The 20,436-nt window shown below is 42.3% G+C and overlaps 2 protein-coding genes across 4 annotated transcripts in view; both read right to left on the bottom strand.

The window, feature by feature from the left end:
* Positions 1–9,837, bottom strand: part of Ankle2 (ankyrin repeat and LEM domain containing 2) — a 27,749-nt gene extending 17,912 nt beyond the window's left edge. The window contains exons 1-5 of one of the 2 annotated variants that reach the window (XM_021186700.2): positions 9,415–9,837; positions 5,543–6,016; positions 4,073–4,279; positions 2,418–2,614; positions 2,134–2,322 (exon numbers count right to left, since the gene is read on the bottom strand). In XM_021186700.2, the coding sequence (XP_021042359.1) occupies positions 2,134–2,322; positions 2,418–2,614; positions 4,073–4,279; positions 5,543–6,016; positions 9,415–9,607 (1,260 nt within the window). In that variant the 5' untranslated portion in view covers positions 9,608–9,837. The remainder of the gene's footprint in view (positions 1–2,133; positions 2,323–2,417; positions 2,615–4,072; positions 4,280–5,542; positions 6,017–9,414) is intronic. The other variant, XM_029533554.1, reaches the window with a different exon arrangement.
* A 7,749-nt stretch (positions 9,838–17,586) lies between these two features.
* Positions 17,587–20,436, bottom strand: part of Golga3 (golgin A3) — a 42,875-nt gene continuing 40,025 nt past the window's right edge. The window contains exons 22-24 of one of the 2 annotated variants that reach the window (XM_021186742.2): positions 19,881–20,042; positions 19,025–19,188; positions 17,587–17,864 (exon numbers count right to left, since the gene is read on the bottom strand). In XM_021186742.2, coding sequence (XP_021042401.1) covers positions 17,693–17,864; positions 19,025–19,188; positions 19,881–20,042 — 498 coding nt within the window. In that variant the 3' untranslated portion in view covers positions 17,587–17,692. The remainder of the gene's footprint in view (positions 17,865–19,024; positions 19,189–19,880; positions 20,043–20,436) is intronic. The other variant, XM_021186743.2, reaches the window with a different exon arrangement.

Genomic DNA, 20,436 nt, shown 5'->3' with positions numbered 1-20,436 from the left:
TTGTGAGCCACCATGTGGTTGCTGGGATTTGAACTCAGGACCTTTGGAAGAGCAGTCAGTGCTCTTAACCACTGAGCCATCTCTCCAGCCCTAGACATCACTTTCAAACATGGGCATTCTTCTACAAACTAACTTTACCTTCACTGTTGGGATTAAAGGTGTGTACTAAGGGTGCCACACAACTAGAAACAGGTTTTTCCAGTAAACAACACAATCTTAGGGTTCATGGTGTGATCAAATGTCCTGCAACAGACATATATGCAGGCAAAGTACTATTGTGTATAAAAATAAAATTATTAAAAAAAAAAAAAAAAAGACTGTCAAAATTGAACATCCCAAAAGAAAAAGGCCTCAGAAACAAAAAGATATTGCTTTTACTGTTGGCAAAGTACTTGGCATGCTAGCTTTCAGTCATTGCTTGCCGGGCCGAGCCTGGCACACTAACATCTGTCACTCTTCACTTGGTGTTAAGTGCCCAGATCCAAGGAGGCACTTACAATCAAAGGTACACAGTCAACCTTAACTTTAATAAGTTGTGATCCAGTCTATAGTCAGGGAGCCAGTGTTCTAAAAGTCGAGTAAGTCAGCTGGGCATGGTGGAGTCTTCCTACAACCCTAACCTTTCAGATGCCACGCATCAGTAGGACAGACTGGGCATATGGCTAACATCTAAGGTGAGGCTCCTCCTTTGTGACTAAGCCCTGCTTGTGTGGGAATCTCAGTATCACCAGAGCTGAGCTGAGAACATCCAAATGACCCCCCCTCCCACAGTTCTGATAGCAGGAATGTGTGAGGGCATGGGGGGACAAATTTGACTTTATTCCTATTTCTTTAAAAATCTGTTTCTATACTTTTGCTTGGTTGACTAAATGTCTCTTTAGTTTTACAGTTTACTCCTATCTTAAGTTATCTTTAATTTCTTTTCCTATTTATTATTTAAGACAGGTGTATTTTTGCAGATACTGGAATCAATTTTCTGAGTCCCTGGGTAATTATAACAGAACTATGTTAGAAACAACGGAACAGACCAGCAGCAACTTTCAAATAAACACAAAACAACGATGGAACCTAAAAATTACCACTTTTTAAAAGAAACTAAAACTGTGGGCTCAGTGGCAGAGGGCTTGCCTAGCCTATTTGAGATCCTAAGTTCAGTTCCCAGCACTGGGTATACCTGAGTTTTAGGCTAGCTACCTGAAATCACTTATGAAAATACATACCAAAGTGTATTCTTCTCTTGTAAAATTTTACTCCTTTCTTACCATCTTGTAGACCAGGTTGGTCTTGAACTAACAGTCCCCCTGCCTCGGACTCCCTAGTGCTTTCTTCTATTCTTTTCCACAGCTTTCTAAACTCCCAGATTTCTGTGAGTTTAATTCTTGGCTCTAAACTGCCATTGAATTCTCCTTCGTATAAAAAATAAATCCCTGTCTCAAACCCTTATTTAGGGGGCTGGAGAAATGGCTCAGTGGCTAAGAGGTCCTTAGCCACTGCTCTTCCAGAAGTCCTGAGTTCAATTCCCAGCAACCATCAGTGATGAGATCTGATGCCCTCTTCTGGTGTATCTGAAAACAGTTACAGTGCACTCATATAATAATAAATTTAAAAAAAGAGTTGTTGTGGTTACACTGCGGCTTCACAGCAATGGAACTTTAAGACAGACCAGCTACCTAGAAAAGGGTTAGACCAACGAAGGCCCCTGGCAAGAATTCTCTCTAGTCTGTTGAGCTGTCTGCAGGCTGTGCAGTGTGTTCCAGGTTCCCAGTTCATTGTAAACTGTCACCCATGCTAGCTAGGGTGGGCCCTGGTGATGGAACTGTCTTGGAGTCACTTCTGCTCCTGTAAGTAACCCCTCACCCATATTCCTGTAAGTAACACCAAGTTGGGCTTTGGTGGTATCTGTACTTTGGTCGGTCATGAGTTCCCCATATGGAGTTCCCAATGTGTATGCTACATCTCCCCAAGATAAGTTTTGTTATGTAACACCCTCATAAACATCTTTCTAAGTCAATGAGTGTTCTTGTCTTCCTAGTATTCCATAAGCCTTGCATGTTGATGTAGCACAGAAAAAGAAATACTTTCACACATCAGGAACTCAAACCTTTATCTGACAAACTAATGAGGAATACTTACCACTTTGTCAGGAGTATTAAGATACAGGTCGACAATGTAGAGGATGCGCTTCTGTAGCATGTCCATGTTATCATCCGGGTACATCAGACGCATAAATTCAGGGTTCTCCAGAGTCTCTAATGTCAGCTGGCACACAGAAGCCTGATTCTCTTTGGCAGCAACATGCATGACATTGTACCTACACCCTTCCTGAAATGAGACCACATGTTGAGCTTCATATTTGTTAAAACACCGTCACTGGTCAGGGACAAAGTGACCAGGAGTGGTGTTAGTAACATACTTACTTGTACGATGGTTGGATTGTCCCCAGAACCAATTAGATACCGAGGATTACTCCAGATTAGATCAGAAAGGGTGTGTTCCTCCCCATGTTCGACGGCTTTCCGCAGCTTGGCCGTGAGGTCCTGGGTCCGGGGGTTTTTGTAACTGTTTGCTCGTTCTTTGTTGACTGTCTCTGATTCAGCCAGGCACACGCCATCTGCTATCAAGAGACAGAATTGAATGACACTTAAGCTCACAAACATTTTCTTCTTACTTAGTCTACTGTGGCGAAGGCTGCAGCCTCCCTTCAGAGGATGAGCAGCTCTTGGAAATGACAGGTAGGAAGTGACATGACACAGAGCACACTACAGCACTAATGCAGTGCCAAGTCCAATCAGATGGCTGAAGACTGAGAGAAAGACATCATTTTGTGTTTTGTTTTGTTTTGCTTTGTTTTTGAGAGGGTCTCAAACTTACAGAGATCTACCTACATGTGCCTCCTGAGTGCTGGCATTAAGGGCATGCACAACTATGTCTGGCCATTTAGTGTACTTTGAAGATAAGTCAAGAAGATATAACATACAATTATATTCTATAATAATATAACCTATATTATTAACATAACATATACTAACATAATATGATAATATAATCTGTATCCTATAACCTATGATCCCAGTATTCAGAGGGTTGAGATAGGAGGATTGTAAGTTCTAGGCCAGCATGGATTAACATGATTGAGACCTTGTCTCAAAAAAACCCAACTGTAGCCAGGCATGGTAGCGCACGCCTTTAATCCCAGCACTCAGGAGGCAGAGGCAGGCGGATTTCTGAGTTCGAGGTCAGCCTGGTCTACAAAATGAGTTCCAGGACAGCCAGGGCTATATACAGAGAACCTGGTCTCAAAAAACCAAAAACAAAAACAAAAACAAAAAAACAAAAAAAAACAAAACCAAAACCAAAACTAAACAAAAAAAAAAAAATCCAACTGTAATACACCCTTAGAGAAAGAGAGTTCCACATAAGGCTTCTAAAGGTTTAATCAAAACCTGAAAGCTTTGTAAAACAATTTCCTGCGGGGTACTTTCCCAAGCTGAAAGGAGAGAAACCTGAGTAAGGGAAGAGTTGAAGGCAACAGACAGGCTCTCAATACAAGGTCAGAGGTCCACCTCAAACAACTGAAGGGACTTCCCTACAAAGGATATGAACCAAAGTCAAGCCTCTCCAAATAGGCCTCTGGTTTTGAGTTACAGAGGGCGTAGTCAGGTTTCTAGCTTCTATAGGGAGACTGATTCTTGCACATCCTAGAAAAAGGTGTCCCTTCAGGTAGTATTATAGATCGTCAGCATCAAAATACCCGTAACTCACACTATGGCCCCAAGAAAATGGAAATGTTCCCTTTGCTGCTTCTGTGGGCCACATGCCAAGACTTGGCTCATCAGCTTCAGGGTCTACTAGCACCAGGCTCCACCCTTATGCCTTCAGACCTTCCCAGGGCAGCCCCCAGCTCTTTTCTCTTTGATTGTTCCATTGTAGGACACCTCAGCTCGATACCTCTTCCTACACCAGGTTTATCACATAGATGAAGAAATCAAGGCACCTGCCATGTGTCAGGAAGGAGAATAAGAGAGGTAACTGACAGTCATGAATGACAAGGTAAGAGGGACAGAATCCTTACCTTTCAGCCCATCATTGCTACCGAAGGGCGCTGCCTTCACAGGAGACAGTAAGGGTGTAGTTTTGCTGGGAGAAGGTAAATAATCACATATCCCTCTAGCAAACTTCTCGGCATCTTCTCTTGTGGGAAAAGCTTTAAACCGGGACCCTTTGATCAACTTGGCAGCCTGTAAAGCTTCCTTTTTATCTTCGTAAACATGGATCTTCTCTGGGTATCAAAGTACCAAGGGAAAATTAAGAGCTGAATAAGTGGAACCATGCATTAACTATACCCAGAGTTCAGCAGTCAATTTACATTTGTTAACAAGTCTCTTGGTTTCCCTCTCTCATGTTCATAATTCAGATGTTCAATCTCTTATAAAAGATATTTTTTAGGATAAAAAAAGTATATAAGTTGTATTTTATAACTGTATGCAAAAATGTGTGAGTATCCTTGGAGGCCTAAAGAGAATCAGATGGAGTTGGAGCTGGAGTTATACATAGGTTATGAACCATCTAACATGTGAGCTGGGATATGCAACAAGATTATCAAGTGCTCTTAATTACTGAGTTGTCACTCCGCCCACTTCTCAGTTTTTATCTTAGAGATCCTTGGTTATCCAAAAATTCACATGAATACACTTGACAATGTATGTTTGTATGTATATATGCAATCAATGATACCATATATACCTATGTATCATTTTCACATTCAAAGGTACAATAACTTACAAAATGTGATAAACTCATGAGAAATATGATAAAAAGTAAATAACTTACTAAAATTGAATTTTAAGTGGATTAAAGATATAAATAAAAAATTCAAACTTAAAATTGTTGGATCAGATACAGTGGCTTATGCCTATTATCTCAACAGTCATAAGGAAAAGTCAAAAGGGTTGAGATTTGAAGCCCACCCTAGGTCATACAGCAAGACCCAGGCCTAAGCACACATTATAATCCTGACTAAAATAAAACTGCAAGTTTTTTCTTTCATTTTTTTAAGAAACGGAATTTCTACATGCTAGCATCCACCCAATTGTTGGGTTAATAGTTATGTGCCACTACATCAGGTTTATATGGCTCTGGGGATTAAATGCAGGGCGCCATTCATACTTGGCAAATGTTCTACCTATTAAAATAGATTTCTAGCCCAAATGTACAATTCCTTGTACAAGATTACAGTTGCACGATTGGTACATTTACATTTATTACTGGTACATACTACAGTATTAACCTAAAAGCTGCTCAGGCTGTAATGAATTTAAGAGGGAGAAGGAAGATGACTAATCGGCAGTTACTAACAAATAGAAGTGAGCCAACCATTTGCTGGTCACATCTAACTGATAGAATCCATTTTCCTAGTAATTAAAAAGTAGTATTCCTTATAGTTAAGAATCAGAGGGTAACAAATATGAATAATAAAATTAATCTTGGGTGGTAAGACTATACTTTCCCAGTTTGGGTAAGGAGACACTACACAGCACGTTACCATGTCTCACAGGGCCATCTTCATATACTGGACACACTCCATAGTACACAAGTGGCTCCTTAGGAGCTGTCACTCCAGCCTTGTGGTTGTCATTCCTGGCAGAGGCACTGAAGGGTATTGGGTGGAGACTGGATGTTACAGCTTCCTCTTTTGGAGGGTTCAAACCCACACTGTAACCAAAATCTCTGTCTTCAGGAAAACAGGCCTGCTGAGTTTGTTTCCCGTCCACAGATGCAGGAGTCCTTGAGGCACCCTGGACAAATGCCATGGCAGTAACCTCACTGGGCTTGGGAAGAGAGGAAGTCAGCAATCCACCTTGCTCTAGTAAGGCCTGAGCTAATTTCTTCTCAAAAATAAATCTTGTTGTTGATGTAATGGGTCCACATTTCAATCCAGCTTTCATAACCTCTTTTCTAAGGTCATCGGGATTCAAAAGTTTCAGTCGAGCCAACATGGCATCCATTGTCACTTCACCTAAGTTCAAGAAAGCAAACATCAACGTGAACCCAAGAATGGTGCTCAGTAGTTAAGCACAAGCTTAAGAGTGCTCAGTTTCCTCACAGGATCCTACCTCAGACAGAATCTGTATTCCTTTTTTTTTTTTTAAAGATTTATTTATTTATTATATGTAAGTATACTGTATCTGTCTTCAGACACTCCAGAAGAGGGCGTCAGATCTTGTTATGGATGGTTATGAGCCACCATGTGGTTGCTGGGATTTGAACTCCGGACCTTCAGAAGAGCAGTCGGGTACTCTTAGCCATCTCACCAGCCCAGAATCTGTATTCTTATTCTAAAGCTATGCTTTTAACTTTAGTTGTTCAAAGAAGGTTTTGTCCCTGCAACTTAACACATAAACAGGACTTCATACATCACTAACTTCAACCTTAGGATAATTATTGAAACCCCAAGCCCCAGTTTCCTTACCTAAAAAATGGAAATAATATGTCCATACTTTAGTTATAATGATACTCAGATAAAATAATGAACATAAATTCTGTGCCACTGGGTCTGACACTGATATAATACCCATAAATGTGTGCTATAGCTATTGAACTGTTGAGGGACATAGGCTTATTAATCCTCAGAATGAGTAATAGCATACTGGAAAGTTAATTAAAATGAAAAACAAACAACAGCAAGAACAAAACCCTTTAGACATTCTAGGGCAGCATGTCTGACAGGAGGCCACAGCTGCTCTCCAAAATGCCTCTACTAACAAAACAGGTGAGGGCAATAGCTCAACAAGTGCATTGGAACGTGAAGTATTAGCACCTTTGCATTCTGAGAAAGATGGATAGATTGATAGAGATATGAGAAGTAGAATTGGGTCTGCAGATTAGACAATAGTGTTCTGCCACTGTTAATTTCCTTGCCATACTTGTGGTGTGATTATGTAGTATAGAAAATCTAGAGGATCTAAGTCAACAGTATATAGAATTCCTTTACCTTTCGACTTTGAAATATTTTATAGATTCAAGAAATTATAAATTCTGTAATTAGCCAATCATCAGCTTTCCCTAAAGGTTGACACTTTTTATAATGATAGCACATCATCAAAAACAGGGAACTGACTTCATATAACAATTCAGTGAGAAGACTTAGATTTGCTAATCCACGTAGGTTCTATACTTTGAGTCTTGATGTACAAGATTATAGCAGCATACCCACCCACCCATCCAGCTCTCCTGGGTGAGACAATACATTTTCACAGCAAGCTTACTGCCTGTATTTGCAATCCTAGCCCCTAAGGCAGGATCATGAGCTTAAGGCCAGCCTAAGGTACATAGCAAGAACATTAAACAAGTAAGAGTTCCATTTCTTTAGGACAAGAGCCTATGGGTACAGGGCAGGCTTAACTTCCTTGAGGCGCTGCGAGACCAATCTCCAGAGGGACTATACCATGAACAGACACACCAGCAGTGCAGGAGAGCCATCGTCTCAGCGTCTTCTTCTGCAAACATCAGGATTTTATCTTCAATCTCACAGGCATATGCATTGATACTCACTTTAGGTTGAACTCTTTTTTCCCCCAACCAGCTGGTAGAGTATCTTAGTACATGAGTTGACTTGTTCTGTATAGTTTTTATAAACCTTTATACATCTAAAATGATTTCAAAATGAAAAACTAAAAACTGGAAAGAGGGCTGGTGAGATGGCTCAGTGGGCAAGAGCACCCGACTGCTCTTCCGAAGGTCCAGAGTTCAAATCCCAGCAACCACATGGTGGCTCACAACCATCCATAACAAGATCTGACGCCCTCTTCTGGAGTGTCTGAAGACAGCTACAGTGTACTTACATATAGTAAATAAATAAATCTTAAAAAAAAAAAAAAAATGGAAAGAATCTTTCAGTGAAACAAAATGCTGCAAACACCGGTCTTGGCTCCACACCCTATTAGCCACATGCACTGGGTGATTTTCACTGTGACCTTGTCTTGAGCTTTTCGTACAGTGTTCACTGAGTGAACGGACGAGTGCACACTATCCTTATTAAAGTTGCCCTTAATGCCTTGAGCTTCCCTATAACTGCATGTACAAGTGTATATGTGTGTGTATTCCCAGGTCAGAGACTAGTCTCTTTCGATGCCACTTCCTTTTTTAAAACTCAAATGTTTGTTTTACATCCTGACCAAAGTTTGCCCTCCCTCTCCTCTCAGTTCCTCTCCATCCCCATCAACCAGCCATGGCACATAAAGTTGCAGTAAGATCATGCTATTTTCTTAAGGGGTCAAGAGAATGTAAAACCCAAAAGACAGGGTGTTGGCCCTGTTGTCACAACACAAACATTTCATCTCTCCACAGCCATGTAAAATAACCAGCATGACCCTGTCCTTCCTGTTCCCGTTTCTCTCTTTTTTATTTTTTTTTAAAGATTTATTTATTTATTATATGTAAGTACACTGTAGCTGTCTTCAGACACTCCAAGAGGGTGCCAGATCTTGTTACGGATGGTTGTGAGCCACCATGTGGTTGCTGGGAATTGAACTCAGGACCTTCAGAAGAGCAGTCAGTGCTCTTAACCGCTGAGCCATCTCTCCAGCCCCTGTTCCCGTTTCTTAAGTTAAACCCCCAAGAAACCAACGACTACTAAGAAAGGGTTGATATGTATGTCAGTGGTAGAAGACTTGTCAAGATGTACCAGGCCTTGAGTTTTATACCCAGCCCTAAGTAATTAAAAAATGAAATTGTGTTTAAGTTCATAGTAGCAAATGGAGCCTTAGTTACCCGTAAGATCTTGTTAGGGTTGGGTTATCTCTAAAGTTCTAAAGTTGAGTTAATGGCTTAAAATGTCATTTTCCTTCTAGAAGAATTACTATTCATCTTCCACTAAGAACTAGTTTTAGGAGAAAGTGAGTGTTAGTGAAAAGTGGCTTAAGAACACATACCTCAAAAAACAAACAAACAAACAAAACAAAACAAAGCACATACCTCAGGCTGGTGAGATGGCTCAGCGGGTAAGAGCACACTGACTGCTCTTCCGAAGGTCCTGAGTTCAAATCCCAGCAACCACATGGTAGCTCACAACAAGAGACCTGACGCCCTCGTCTGTGGTCTTTAAAGACAGCTACAGTGTACTTACATATAATAATAAATCTTTGGGCGGGGGCCGACCGGAGCGAGCGAGCGGGGTTGACCGGAGCGACAAGAGGTCCTAAATTCAATTCCCAACAACCAGATGAAGGTTCACAACTATCTGCATAGCTACAGTGTATACTCATAGACATAAAATAAATAAGTAAATCTTAAAAATAAATGTTTACAGGGCTGTGGGTTCTCATCAAGAGTTCCCAAAACATCCGCGACAGGGTTCTACCTTATCCAGGGGGCGGGAAGAGTGAGGCTTTCCTCCCACGACTGACGCTGCCTTACCTGGCGGAGCGGCCACCGCTTCAGACGTGCCGGGCGGAGAGGAGAGCGTCCCGCAACGGTTCAGGTCCCGCGGCCGCTTCTCTAGCCGACGGACCAGCCAGCGCACGGCGATGAGCAGCACCGAGGCGCCCAGGAGCTCCCAGGCCAGGGCCGCCCACTCCACCACAGCCAGGCGCTGCCACAGCCACAGCATCGCCACCGCCGGCGCCGAGGCCTTGAGGGCGGCCGCCGCAGACGCAGCCCGCGCCGCGCCCGCCTCCGGCCCTCAGAAGACCGCTCGCCTCGCCGCCGAAGCCGCGCCTGCCCCAGGCCTGCCCCGCCGGGCCGTGGTTAAACCAGGCGGGCTGCACGCGCAGTGCGGGGCGCCCCGTTTCCCAACGACCAGGCTAGAACGCCGCCCGGAACGCAGCCTCAGGCGGCTCCGGAGGCAGCCCGGGGTCCTGATAAACGCGAGCGCAGCCCGGCAGTGGCGCGGGCAGCACGTCGGGGTCCTGAGTCGGAATCGGCGCGCTGCCTGGCGCCGCTCGCCCTTCGGTGTAATGGGTGCGCCACCCTGAGTTGTTTCTTCGCTGCTGGAGAGGGAGAACCGGCTCCTGGGCCACCCAGACTGTGTGCCATCCCGAAGCCAGCAGAGCTGGGGCCATACTCCTTGACTGGTAGGGGCTGAGGGTGAATACGGCGGCCAAGTCCAGAAAGCCTAGCTCTGCCTACTGTTAATGGAGATTTTCCTCTGGAATACAGGCAGAATGCCTATACCATTTTGACGGATAACGCGAAAGCCTGCCTAGCACTGGGATTAAAGATGTGAGCCACCCTGCCAGGCTCCTGATTGTAATTTCTAACCTTTGTTTTTCCTTTTTTTTTTTTTTTTTTTGAGTCTTAACTATATACCACCAAACTGGCCTTATGCTGGAGATCTGCCTCCTTGAGCTCGCAGAAATGGTGTGATTGCAAGCATATGTCACCTTAATTGCTGCCTACAGATCACGAGCTATGGAAGCCCGTGATGGTGTAGAGGCTTCTCACATGTACTCTTGAGTGGTCTTCAGCAAGAAGGGTGCAGGCTGCTTATTTAGTAGGTCTTAGAAGGCAGAGTGGAGGATTGACGCTGGAATGTAGGCCTGTTCTGTTCAAATGTGTATCCTACCTCTTGCCAGAGAGAACTTGGTAAGACCAATTCTCACTATACAGAGAGGGTGGCCAGAGGAATGGTCTAAAAAGGCCTGAGTGGGGCTGGTGAGATGGCTCAGTGGGTAAGAGCACCCGACTGCTCGTCCGAAGGTCCGGAGTTCAAATCCCAGCAACCACATGGTGGCTCATAACCATCCGTAATAACAAGATCTGACGCCCTCTTCTGGAGTGTCTGAAAACAGCTACAGTGTACTTACATATAATAAATCTTTTTTTTTTTTTTTTAAAAAAAGGCCTGAGTGGAGGCCCCGACACGTTCGGTTTACCAGCCAAGAGCCGGATATACACACCCTTCAGGTCATCTTCTGTTAAAGATGTTACCCCTCAGAACAGACTCAGGGAAGCCGAACTAGATATAAAACAAAAAACCAACCAGATGACTTGAGAAATGCTAAGATGAATTTCCAGTTATTTTTATAGCCCCAGGATTTAGAAAGCCAATTTAAAGGTATTTCAGTTTAGCTGGGCGTGGTGGTGCACATCTTTAATTCCAGACAGAAGGGTGTGGCTATCTGTGTTCGAGGCCACCCTGGTCTACAGATCCAGCCCAAGAGGCATCCAAGACTAAGTAGCGAAACCCTGTCTCAAAAAAACCAAGATAAATAAGTAAATTCAATTGTAGACAGAGGTAGATGGGTTAAGTAGTATTAATTCCTCCAAGAAACAGATACAGGAATATGTCATTGAGTAGTGGAGAACAACTTTTAATGTTTTGTCTTTTGCTTCATAATTGTGTTTATTTAAAGAAGACCATTGGGGGGCTGAAAAGATGGCTTAGTGGTTAAGATCACTGACTGCTCTTCCAGAGGTCCTGAGTTCAATACCCAGCAACCACATGGTGGCTCACAACTATCTGTAATGGGTTCTGATGTCCTCTTCTGGTGTGTCTGAAGACAGCAACAGTGTACTCTCATACATAAATCTTTAATAAATAAAAAGACCATTGTTCATTAAGACTTGGCTAGATCTGTATGTTGTGACTAAAACATTTACTTGAAACCCAGACAAGCTGAGTATGATGATCTTGAGTTCAAGGCTAGCCTGTTTTAAAAACCAAAGACTTACCAGAAATGTACTATACTTTCAGAGATCCAGCCATATGTTATATGCTGTTGGTCTCAGCCTATAGTAGAGAATTCAGTAGAGAGAATTGGGAACAGCAACATCCAAGAGCCTGAAATTCTCAGGTGGAGACATGCTAGTTCATATAACTAAGCTAGGGAAAACATCGGGCCAGGAATAATGGACTATGGGTTGCAGCTAGGCCCACAACAAGCTGGCAAGGAGGTCTGGACTTTTTCAGGGTGACAAGGTATATAAGTGTGGAGAAAGCCCATTTTGACCTTCCTGATAGAGATAGTGATGTTATACAAAAGTGGACAAAGGGTAGTGGAATGCATATGGAAATGTTAATGTTCAGAAAACTAGATATAGGGTGTATAAGTCAAGACTGCTCCTCCATAGAGTTCAAGTACTCTAGGATATTCATACAGAACACACAAGAGTATTTTACTGTGAAGGTAATACTTGACCCTAATTATATAATTATATCTGTCTATCTAATTATGCATATCCTAGGAGCTTCTGCAGCTGACTTGAGGGAGAGTGAGCACTTATTACCTGGGGCTGTTACCACTGCAGCCTAGTAGGTGCCATCTTCAACTCTTAACTCTAGTCAATTATAGAAGAACACAAAAGACCTGTAGGTGGTTGTGAGTGACTGTCCTGAGTCAAGCAACCATTATTTTAGGGAGTTCAGCTGTGCCCCTTGTAAAAGGATTATCCCAGCTGGATTTCCTGACTCTATATCCCCTCATGAGAACCACGCCTGAGTATGTAGCTGCTCCTTACCTAATGTGTTGTATTTAGAGAGGCTAGAGTATAGAGAGTGGGGAAAATTAGGGAAGGAGTGCTCTGTGCTGCAGTATAAAGGCTTTCCAGTATGATGGCTCAGTGGGTAAGAGCACCCGACTGTTCTTCCAAAGGTCCGGAGTTCAAATCCCAGCAACCACATGGTGGCTCATAACCATCCGTAACAAGATCTGACGCCCTCTTCTGGAGTATCTGAAGACAGCAACAGTGTACTTACATATAATAAATAAATAAATCTTTTAAAAAAATATTTAAAAAAAAAAAAGCTTTCCAATTGCACCCACATTCCTGTAATTACCCTCTCAGCCATGCTTTGGAAAGAACCCCAATAAACTCATTGGTTCCCCCAGAGGGAACTTAATTAACATTGTTTACATCTCCCTGAGAAGGAACTGTAGCCACAAGTCACCACCCAGTTTATTTTGGGAGCCAGGTTCATGCCATTGTAAGGGCCACGGAGATGGAGATAGAAATAGTGCATAGTTATACAAAGGTTGACAAAGGGTAGTGAATGGCACAGATTCTAAGAATTCTTACAAACTTAGGCTTGAGGACTCTTAAATGGTTACCCGTTGTAGTGGTTTGAATGAAAGTGCCCCTACAAACTCACAGGGAGTGGCATTATTGGAGGTGTGGCCTTGTCAGAGGAATTCACAGTGGGTGGACTCTGAGGTGTCAGATGCTTAAGCCAGTGTTAATTCAATTTTTTTTTTTTGCTGATCCAGACGCAGAACTCTCAGGTTCTGCATTCTGCACCTTTCTAGCACCATGTTTCCCACCGGGACAATAAAGGACTAAACCTCTGAACTTAATGAGAGTGGTGGTTGCTAGGCAGTGATGGTTTAATTCCAGCGCTTGGGAGGAAGAGGCAGGAGGATCTAGAGGGTGAGATCCAGGACAGCCAGGGCTAACAGAGAGACCCTGTCTCGGAAAGACAAAAAAAGAAAAGAAAAACAGAGAAATAAAAAAAACGTTCACAATGTTATCTTGGTTGGAATTTGCTTTTGTTTTTAGTGTTAAGTAGAGAACTAGCTTATTTTTTTCTAAATAGACTTTTACCTGCACATGAAATGCATGCAAACCCACCCACCCACCCATTCATTGCTGAACAGAAACCCAAACTAGGTCACCCATCATGGATGGCAGGGGTGTTAAATAACCCACTTTATAGTTCCCTCATAACTTGCTTCTAAGCTATCAGGTCTCCGAGTGCCTCAGGGACTTATATACTGAGCTTCACAAATTCTTCTCCTTCCCCATACTTGATTTAAACTGTGTGGCTTATTAATAACTTTTACCTGAAATAGGCCTGTATAATTCATTGATCAAAAACAAAGGGTGAATGAAAAAGAGAAAAAGTTGCTTGAGATATGAGAATTAACTTGGCAGGAACTAGTCAGCTTAAGAGCATTGTGCAGACAACGTGTGCTCCCAGCATCCTCTGCTCATGCACATGCACTTGTGAGTGTGCCCCTTCTTCATGTGATGGTGGATGCAGGCCAATGAAGAGAAATGGTTACCATGCTACCTCTGCTGCTCTAATACAACAAGGAGTCAATCTTATCCTACCTCAAACTTTGGTAGGACATAATTACCTTTTAAAATGGTGCGAAACAACATGAGCTATAAAAGCTATTCCCAAATATGACAAAACACTAGCACTAAACAGGAAGCCCTCCCCAATGAATTATGAAAACCTTTACCAAAAATAGTTTATTGCATAAAATGTAAGGAGTTCCCAAGCACACTTATATTAAGAAAAGAAGGCAAAACAATAACAGCAAAAACATGCCTTTTAAAGTTACATTTTGTTACCAGTGATGACAGTTTCCCTGGGAAAGCCCCAATGTGAAGACTGACTCCCTTGTGAGATCACTTTTTATAAAAATGAGAAACTCAAAAAGCACTGAAATGTTGGACCCTCCAAACTGGACATGGACCCAAAGATCTTGGCAGAACCTATGACCACTACAGAGTAGACTGGGCTAGGATTCCAAACTACTGAGCATGTTAGGATGAGACGGGATATCTCATGCCACAGTAGTATTCTTATCACTGGGGCCCTCCAAGGTGCCAGGAGGTTTTCTTTTCAAATGTGATGGTCCCTTTCAAATCCAAAATCTTTACCTGCCAATTTTTATTTCAAAATATATGAAAATACGTATCATAGTGACCTATACGACTATGGCTTTTACAGTATCCACATACTGGTAAAGTTTGTTTTGAAACAGAATTTCACCAAGCTTTCTTTTCTTTTCTTTCTTTTTTTTTTTTTTTTTTTGGTTTTTCGAGACAGGGTTTCTCTGTATAGCCCTGGCTGTCCTGGAACTCACTCTGTAGACCAGGCTGGCCTCCAACTCAGAAAACCACGCCCGGCCAAGCTTTCTGATTTATACACTAAGACTACCTTCTTAGATAGCAGCTCCTCCCTGTACCCAAAGTCCATGTAAAGTCAGCCTTACATCTCAAAATCACTGCCTGTTACAATGGTGTAAAAATCTAAAATCATGGCATCAATCGGACACCTACCAGAAAAACAATGATAGAAATTTCATGGTAATTTTTTTTAAACATAAGAAAACCAAATAGTAGTACAAATCATGCAAGCCAAGGTGTCCAGTCTAGGGCATGATACAGCATATATGATAGAGCCTGCCTGAAAAAGCGACCCTCCAGACTTGCCTGCACTTTTTCATGAGCAAACCTACAATTCCCAGTTTCTCCTGCAGAGGCAACAGTAATCAAGCTATATTCACTCAAGAATAAGCTCAAGGAGGTAAAGAACAATAGAATCCCTCAGATCCCTCTTAGGAGGGAAAAAGCCAAAACAAACAAACAAACTAACAAATAAAAAAAGAAACTTGAAAACTCAACTTCAAGGTGACTTAAGGAACCTAAGAGAATGCCAGTTCCAATCTGAGAGTCCTCTGAACCACAAATGTGAGAAAAGACACTGGTTCACAAAGAGAGACAGAGCAAGAAGCTAAGACATGCCAGGCCTTTCATGGGGCCAAGAGGAACCTAGCCTAGCCAAGGACCTGCAAGGCAGACTGCAAAGTTTAGAAGATGTGCCGTTTCTGTGGGTGTCCATGCACATGGGACAGCAAAGCAACCTAAGAAATGTGTTAAGTCATGAAACCAACCTCCACTTGAATGAGTTCAGAATTAGCTTATTCTTTCCCAGACAACACAATCAACACAACTCACTTGAAGATCTTGTCACATAGGAGAATCTAGCTCTGTTGCAGAATTAAGTCCAAACCAAGTGCTATTTCTTGATTTTTGACGTTAAAAATACAACATAAATAAGAATGCAAATTACCATCCTTTTCTAATTTCTAACTTAGAGATTAAAAGGGTATATTTATAATAAAGTTTTAAACTTTTTTTAAAAAGATAAACCCTGTACAAATGATATACACATTTTAAAGGTCCAATACTTGCTAGAGAATATTTTTCAAACACCAGACGTCACTGTGGATATTTCTACTTTAACCACATCAGCTAACCTTCTAATAGGATATTGTAAGAGAATGCAGATCAAAAATTCCAAACAATTATCCACAAAATAGACAATTAGCCCACTAAAGACACCACCTAGCTGATCACTGCTGCTTAGAGCTTCCTCCTTCAGGCATTTCTCTCTCTCCCTTCTAACAATATTTCACATTTTTTTTGTTGTAGTTCCAGCTTGTCTGGTTTAAGACATGGTTTCATGTAACAGTCTTGCCTCAAACTCGCTGTGTAGCTGGAAACTACTCTTGAACTGATCCTCTTTCTGATTCTACCTCCCAAGGGCTGGGATTACAGTCGTGAGTCAAAACCACTTGATTTTAAATTTTCTTCACAAGCATTCACAAAGATTAAAGACCTCAACTCTTCTAATTAGTATATAAAGCATTATTACGATTTGGGAAGCAGACAGCAATAAATCACACACTCAGTGCTGACTTTAAACAAGGCTTTTGTCTCTTGACCCTGTCTCAGAAGACCAAAGTTGCCCACCTTCTTCCAGGTATTACTCTGACTGCTTGTGCCACAAGTGCTCAACAGAGGTCCATGTAGTTCCTGACGACCACACAGACAGACATTCACAGAGCTTCATGAACACCATCTTTGGGACATGGTGTATGAAGCCTATAACCCACAAGGACCAAGGTGGCCTCCTCTCCCACCCTTTTCCTCTACCAGTGTTCTCAAATGTCAGGTGAGTATGAGGAGACCTTGGAGGTCCTTTCATCCCCTGCTAACTGCAAGGCCTGACTGGCCCTGCCTGTTGGTAAGCCAAAGTGAGTAAAAACCACATAAGGCTGAGAGGTCAGTGAAATTAATTTATGGAGACGTTGGCAGAAAAGACCCTCAGAAATAAAAAGACTACAACTAGAACAACTCTTTCTGTGCCAAGAGTATTTGGTTTTAGGATGCATAGAAAATAAGTTATATTTCTTAAAATACATTTTTAAACTGATATCCCTAAAGCTACATATATACTGTTTCCCAATAGCAAATTTTCAAAAAGGAAATCATCAGTAAGACAATTAGGTCCTTAAATAATATAGGTATATGTTTTCAAAAGACTTTCAATATTTATATATACATCCTATTTAGGTAGAACAGTTTGAAAAGCAAATTAAATAAAAAGCAAAAGGTGTAAATAAAACTCATTTATGTAGGAAAGTAAAGGTCTTGTGTGTGTCTATAGCCACACGTAAGACTGCCTCCTTCTGCAAGTGACTGTTCAGATAGACACACTCAGATTTCACCAGCAGTCCAAACTCTGATGTTTTTAGTATTTGGTCATTTCATGGGAAAAGCTAGTTGTGGTTTAAAATGACTATGCTTTTAATCCTTGCCTCATCCCATTTATTTATTTATTTATTTATTTTTCTGTATGTATGTATGTATGTCAGGGCCTTGCTTTGTAGCCCTGGCTGTTCTGAAACTATTGACCTGTAGACCAGGCTGGCCTCAAACGCATAGAGATCATGCCTACATCTGCCTCCTGGGTGCTGGGATTAAAATTGTGTACCATTACCTCCCAGTTTTTATTTTTTTTTCTGTTATTTTAATCCTTGATTAAAAAGTAAAGAGAAATTTAAATGTCATTTTTTAAAAAAGGAAAAAAAAGCCACCAGAGCATTTGATCAAATAAATAATATTGACAAGAGAATTCCTTCAACAGTCACAAATACTTGTGTGATGAGGACAACGGTGATCATTGGCCCAGCCCTTCTCTGGGAACACTGTTTTGATTATGTAGTTTTGTGTCTCCCCGGGGATGGGCATGCTCTGCCGGGGCAGCTTCCACCTGAGCCCATGAGGACAGGGACTCATGCACAGTGATGGTGTGCTCCTCCATCTGGCGCTGTAGACTGTCCATTTCCTGCCTAGGGAGATGAGAGAAGGCAGAAGAAGAAACTCCAAATCATACAAGGATCAGACAGAATCACCAGCCACAGCTCTAACAAGCTACAGTGAATGCACTGGGTTCACCACCGGTCATATGCTTGCGTTTCTCTCAAAGACTAATCAATGTTATTACAGACCAGCAAAATCAGCTGGAATCTGTTGTTTGCTTTAACAAAATCTCCATCATTCAATTTTACTAATGAAGACCCAGGAGCCAGATGCTGGGGTGAAGGCCTGCTAGCTCAGAGAGGCAGAGAGAACTTCCAGCTGACTTTCCTCCTCAGCAGCAACACAAAGGAAGAGGAAGCTCTCCTCCTCCGCCCAGTCTCAAAATCCCCTCAAACTCAATCTTCCACCCTCTCACATCCTGTGCTCTCTCCATCCATCCTCCTGACTTCCTCTTGTTTCTATGTTCTTTTTTCCCTATGTTCACTCCCTGCCAACTGGCTGACTGCTCCTCCTCTAGACTTATGGTTGACTTTATTTAATCCTGTTTACAATAATCAGAAAGCTCTTGGATTAAAGGTGTGTGCTAGGCTGAGACACATCACAACTAGAAACAGGTTTTCGCAGTAAATAATACAATCATGGAGTTCCCAGTGTCATCAAATATCCTGCAATAAGAACAAAGAAGGCAAAAGCGCTTGACATTCTTTTGTTTTTTCCACTCTGGGCAGAAGTCAGCAAACCACCTGACACAGGCTTCTGTTTTCTGAGCGGAGCTTCCACCAGGGACATGAGAAAGATACAGACCCGAGGGCCTGATGCGAATCAAGTTGCTGTCTAGAAGCTGTCACCTGGGGCTATTGTCACATGTGATTTCCCCCAACAAAGTCACCTGCCTATCAGGGTCCCATGTGCCATATACAGCCCATAATGCTGGTCTCTTCTGTCCTAAGCTAAGAGGCTCAGCATATAGGAGATAGGTTTAACACCTGACCTTTTAAGGGCCCATCAAGACTTACTTAACTATTTTCACCTTACAACATGGACCCCAGAAGCTCTGCCAGTAAAAACCCTCTATTTCACAAGAGCTTCAAAGACATAGGCACTCTACAAACAACAGAAGAGATGCCCCCAGGAAAAACATGTCATGTCTAAATGCTGAACAAAATAGGGCATAGAAAACAGATCATACTTGAGCTGCTGCAAACAGTTGTTGAGATTCTTGAGGGGTTCCTTGCTCACAGCCGGTGGGGGCCTCAGCAGCTCCTCTAGCAATGAGGCTGGAACAGGGCAGTCTGGTATCTTGATGGGTGTTGCAGGACTGGAGGAGTTGGACTCACCTTTTGGCTCTTTCTTCTGTTTGTAAAAGCACATCATTGGCTCTCTTCATTCTCCACTGTGACCACTGACCCTTCCTGCATCCCCACTCTGAGAAGAGGACTGAACTACCAAGTCCAATAGTTAATAGGTTAAGATATACTAGCCAGTTCAGCAATCCTAATGCACTTAGTTAAGCACAAACTACTTGTTCATGACCCTAAGCAGAAATAACTAAACATGGCATTTCAGTTCTCTTATGGGAGTTTCCTGAGATATAAGCCTATACTTTGAGCTTCCCTAAGAAATTAGGCAATATTTACTTCGAGTGTGCAAAAATTATCTCCCAGCTATTGCAATGCTCCATCAGGGCTGATACTAGCCTGAAGCTCCCACCTGAGCCAAGCTGAAGGCACTGAGGCCCCCAGTGTCAGGACATCATGGTTGCGTGTTCCATCAGTTTAAAATAGTATCACAGCAAGATGATATATGTGTTCAAGAAGAGAAATAAATATTCTTTTGAACAAGATAAAAACATAAAGTTGTTTGGCCACTATTCAAGCAGAGTTCTTTATGATCTTTGTGCACAAGATAGTTCAATGTTGGTTAAATGTTTTGATTTGTGAATGACTAGAAAACCTGCCAATTTCCTGCCTTCCCCCGCCATACCCCCAGCCAAAATCTAAATGAGATAGACAGTTAACTTGTAAGGGATGCAACCTAAATCCAACCTTGGCTGAGCCGCGGCGGAGATCCAGCTTGAGCTGTTGGTTCTGCTGCAGCAGAGTCTTCATGTTGTTCTTCAGTTCAGACACTTTGGCTTGAAGCATAAACTTATCCTTCTGCGTCTCAGACAGATCTTCCTGTACCATTTCCAACTCAGACTTGATAGTCTAAGGAAAATGAGCACATTTTTTTTAAAGCTAAAAGATCTTAGTGAGTGGCTCATGCCTATAATCCCAGCACTGGTGAGGCTCACGAGGCAGAAGGATGAAGAGTTCAAGGCCAGCCCAACTTGAGATTCATCCCTTGTACAAGAACCAATCCCTGACACTATCAATGATACTGTTATGCTTACAGAAAGGAGTCTAGCATAACTGTCCTCTAAGAGGCTCTACCCAGCAGATGACTGAAAAAGATGCAGAGACCCACAGCCAAACATTAGATGGAGCTTGGGGAGTCTTATGAAAAAATCATGGGGCTGGTAAGATGGCTCAGTGGGTAAGAGCACCTGACTGCTCTTCCGAAGGTCTGGAGTTCAAATCCCAGCAACCACATGGTGGCTCA

Source organism: Mus pahari, chromosome 23 (assembly GCF_900095145.1).
Source record: "Mus pahari chromosome 23, PAHARI_EIJ_v1.1, whole genome shotgun sequence".
Lineage (NCBI taxonomy): Eukaryota > Metazoa > Chordata > Mammalia > Rodentia > Muridae > Mus > Mus pahari.
Note: the sequence above shows the minus strand (reverse complement) of the source record. Positions and strands in the feature narration are given on the sequence as shown.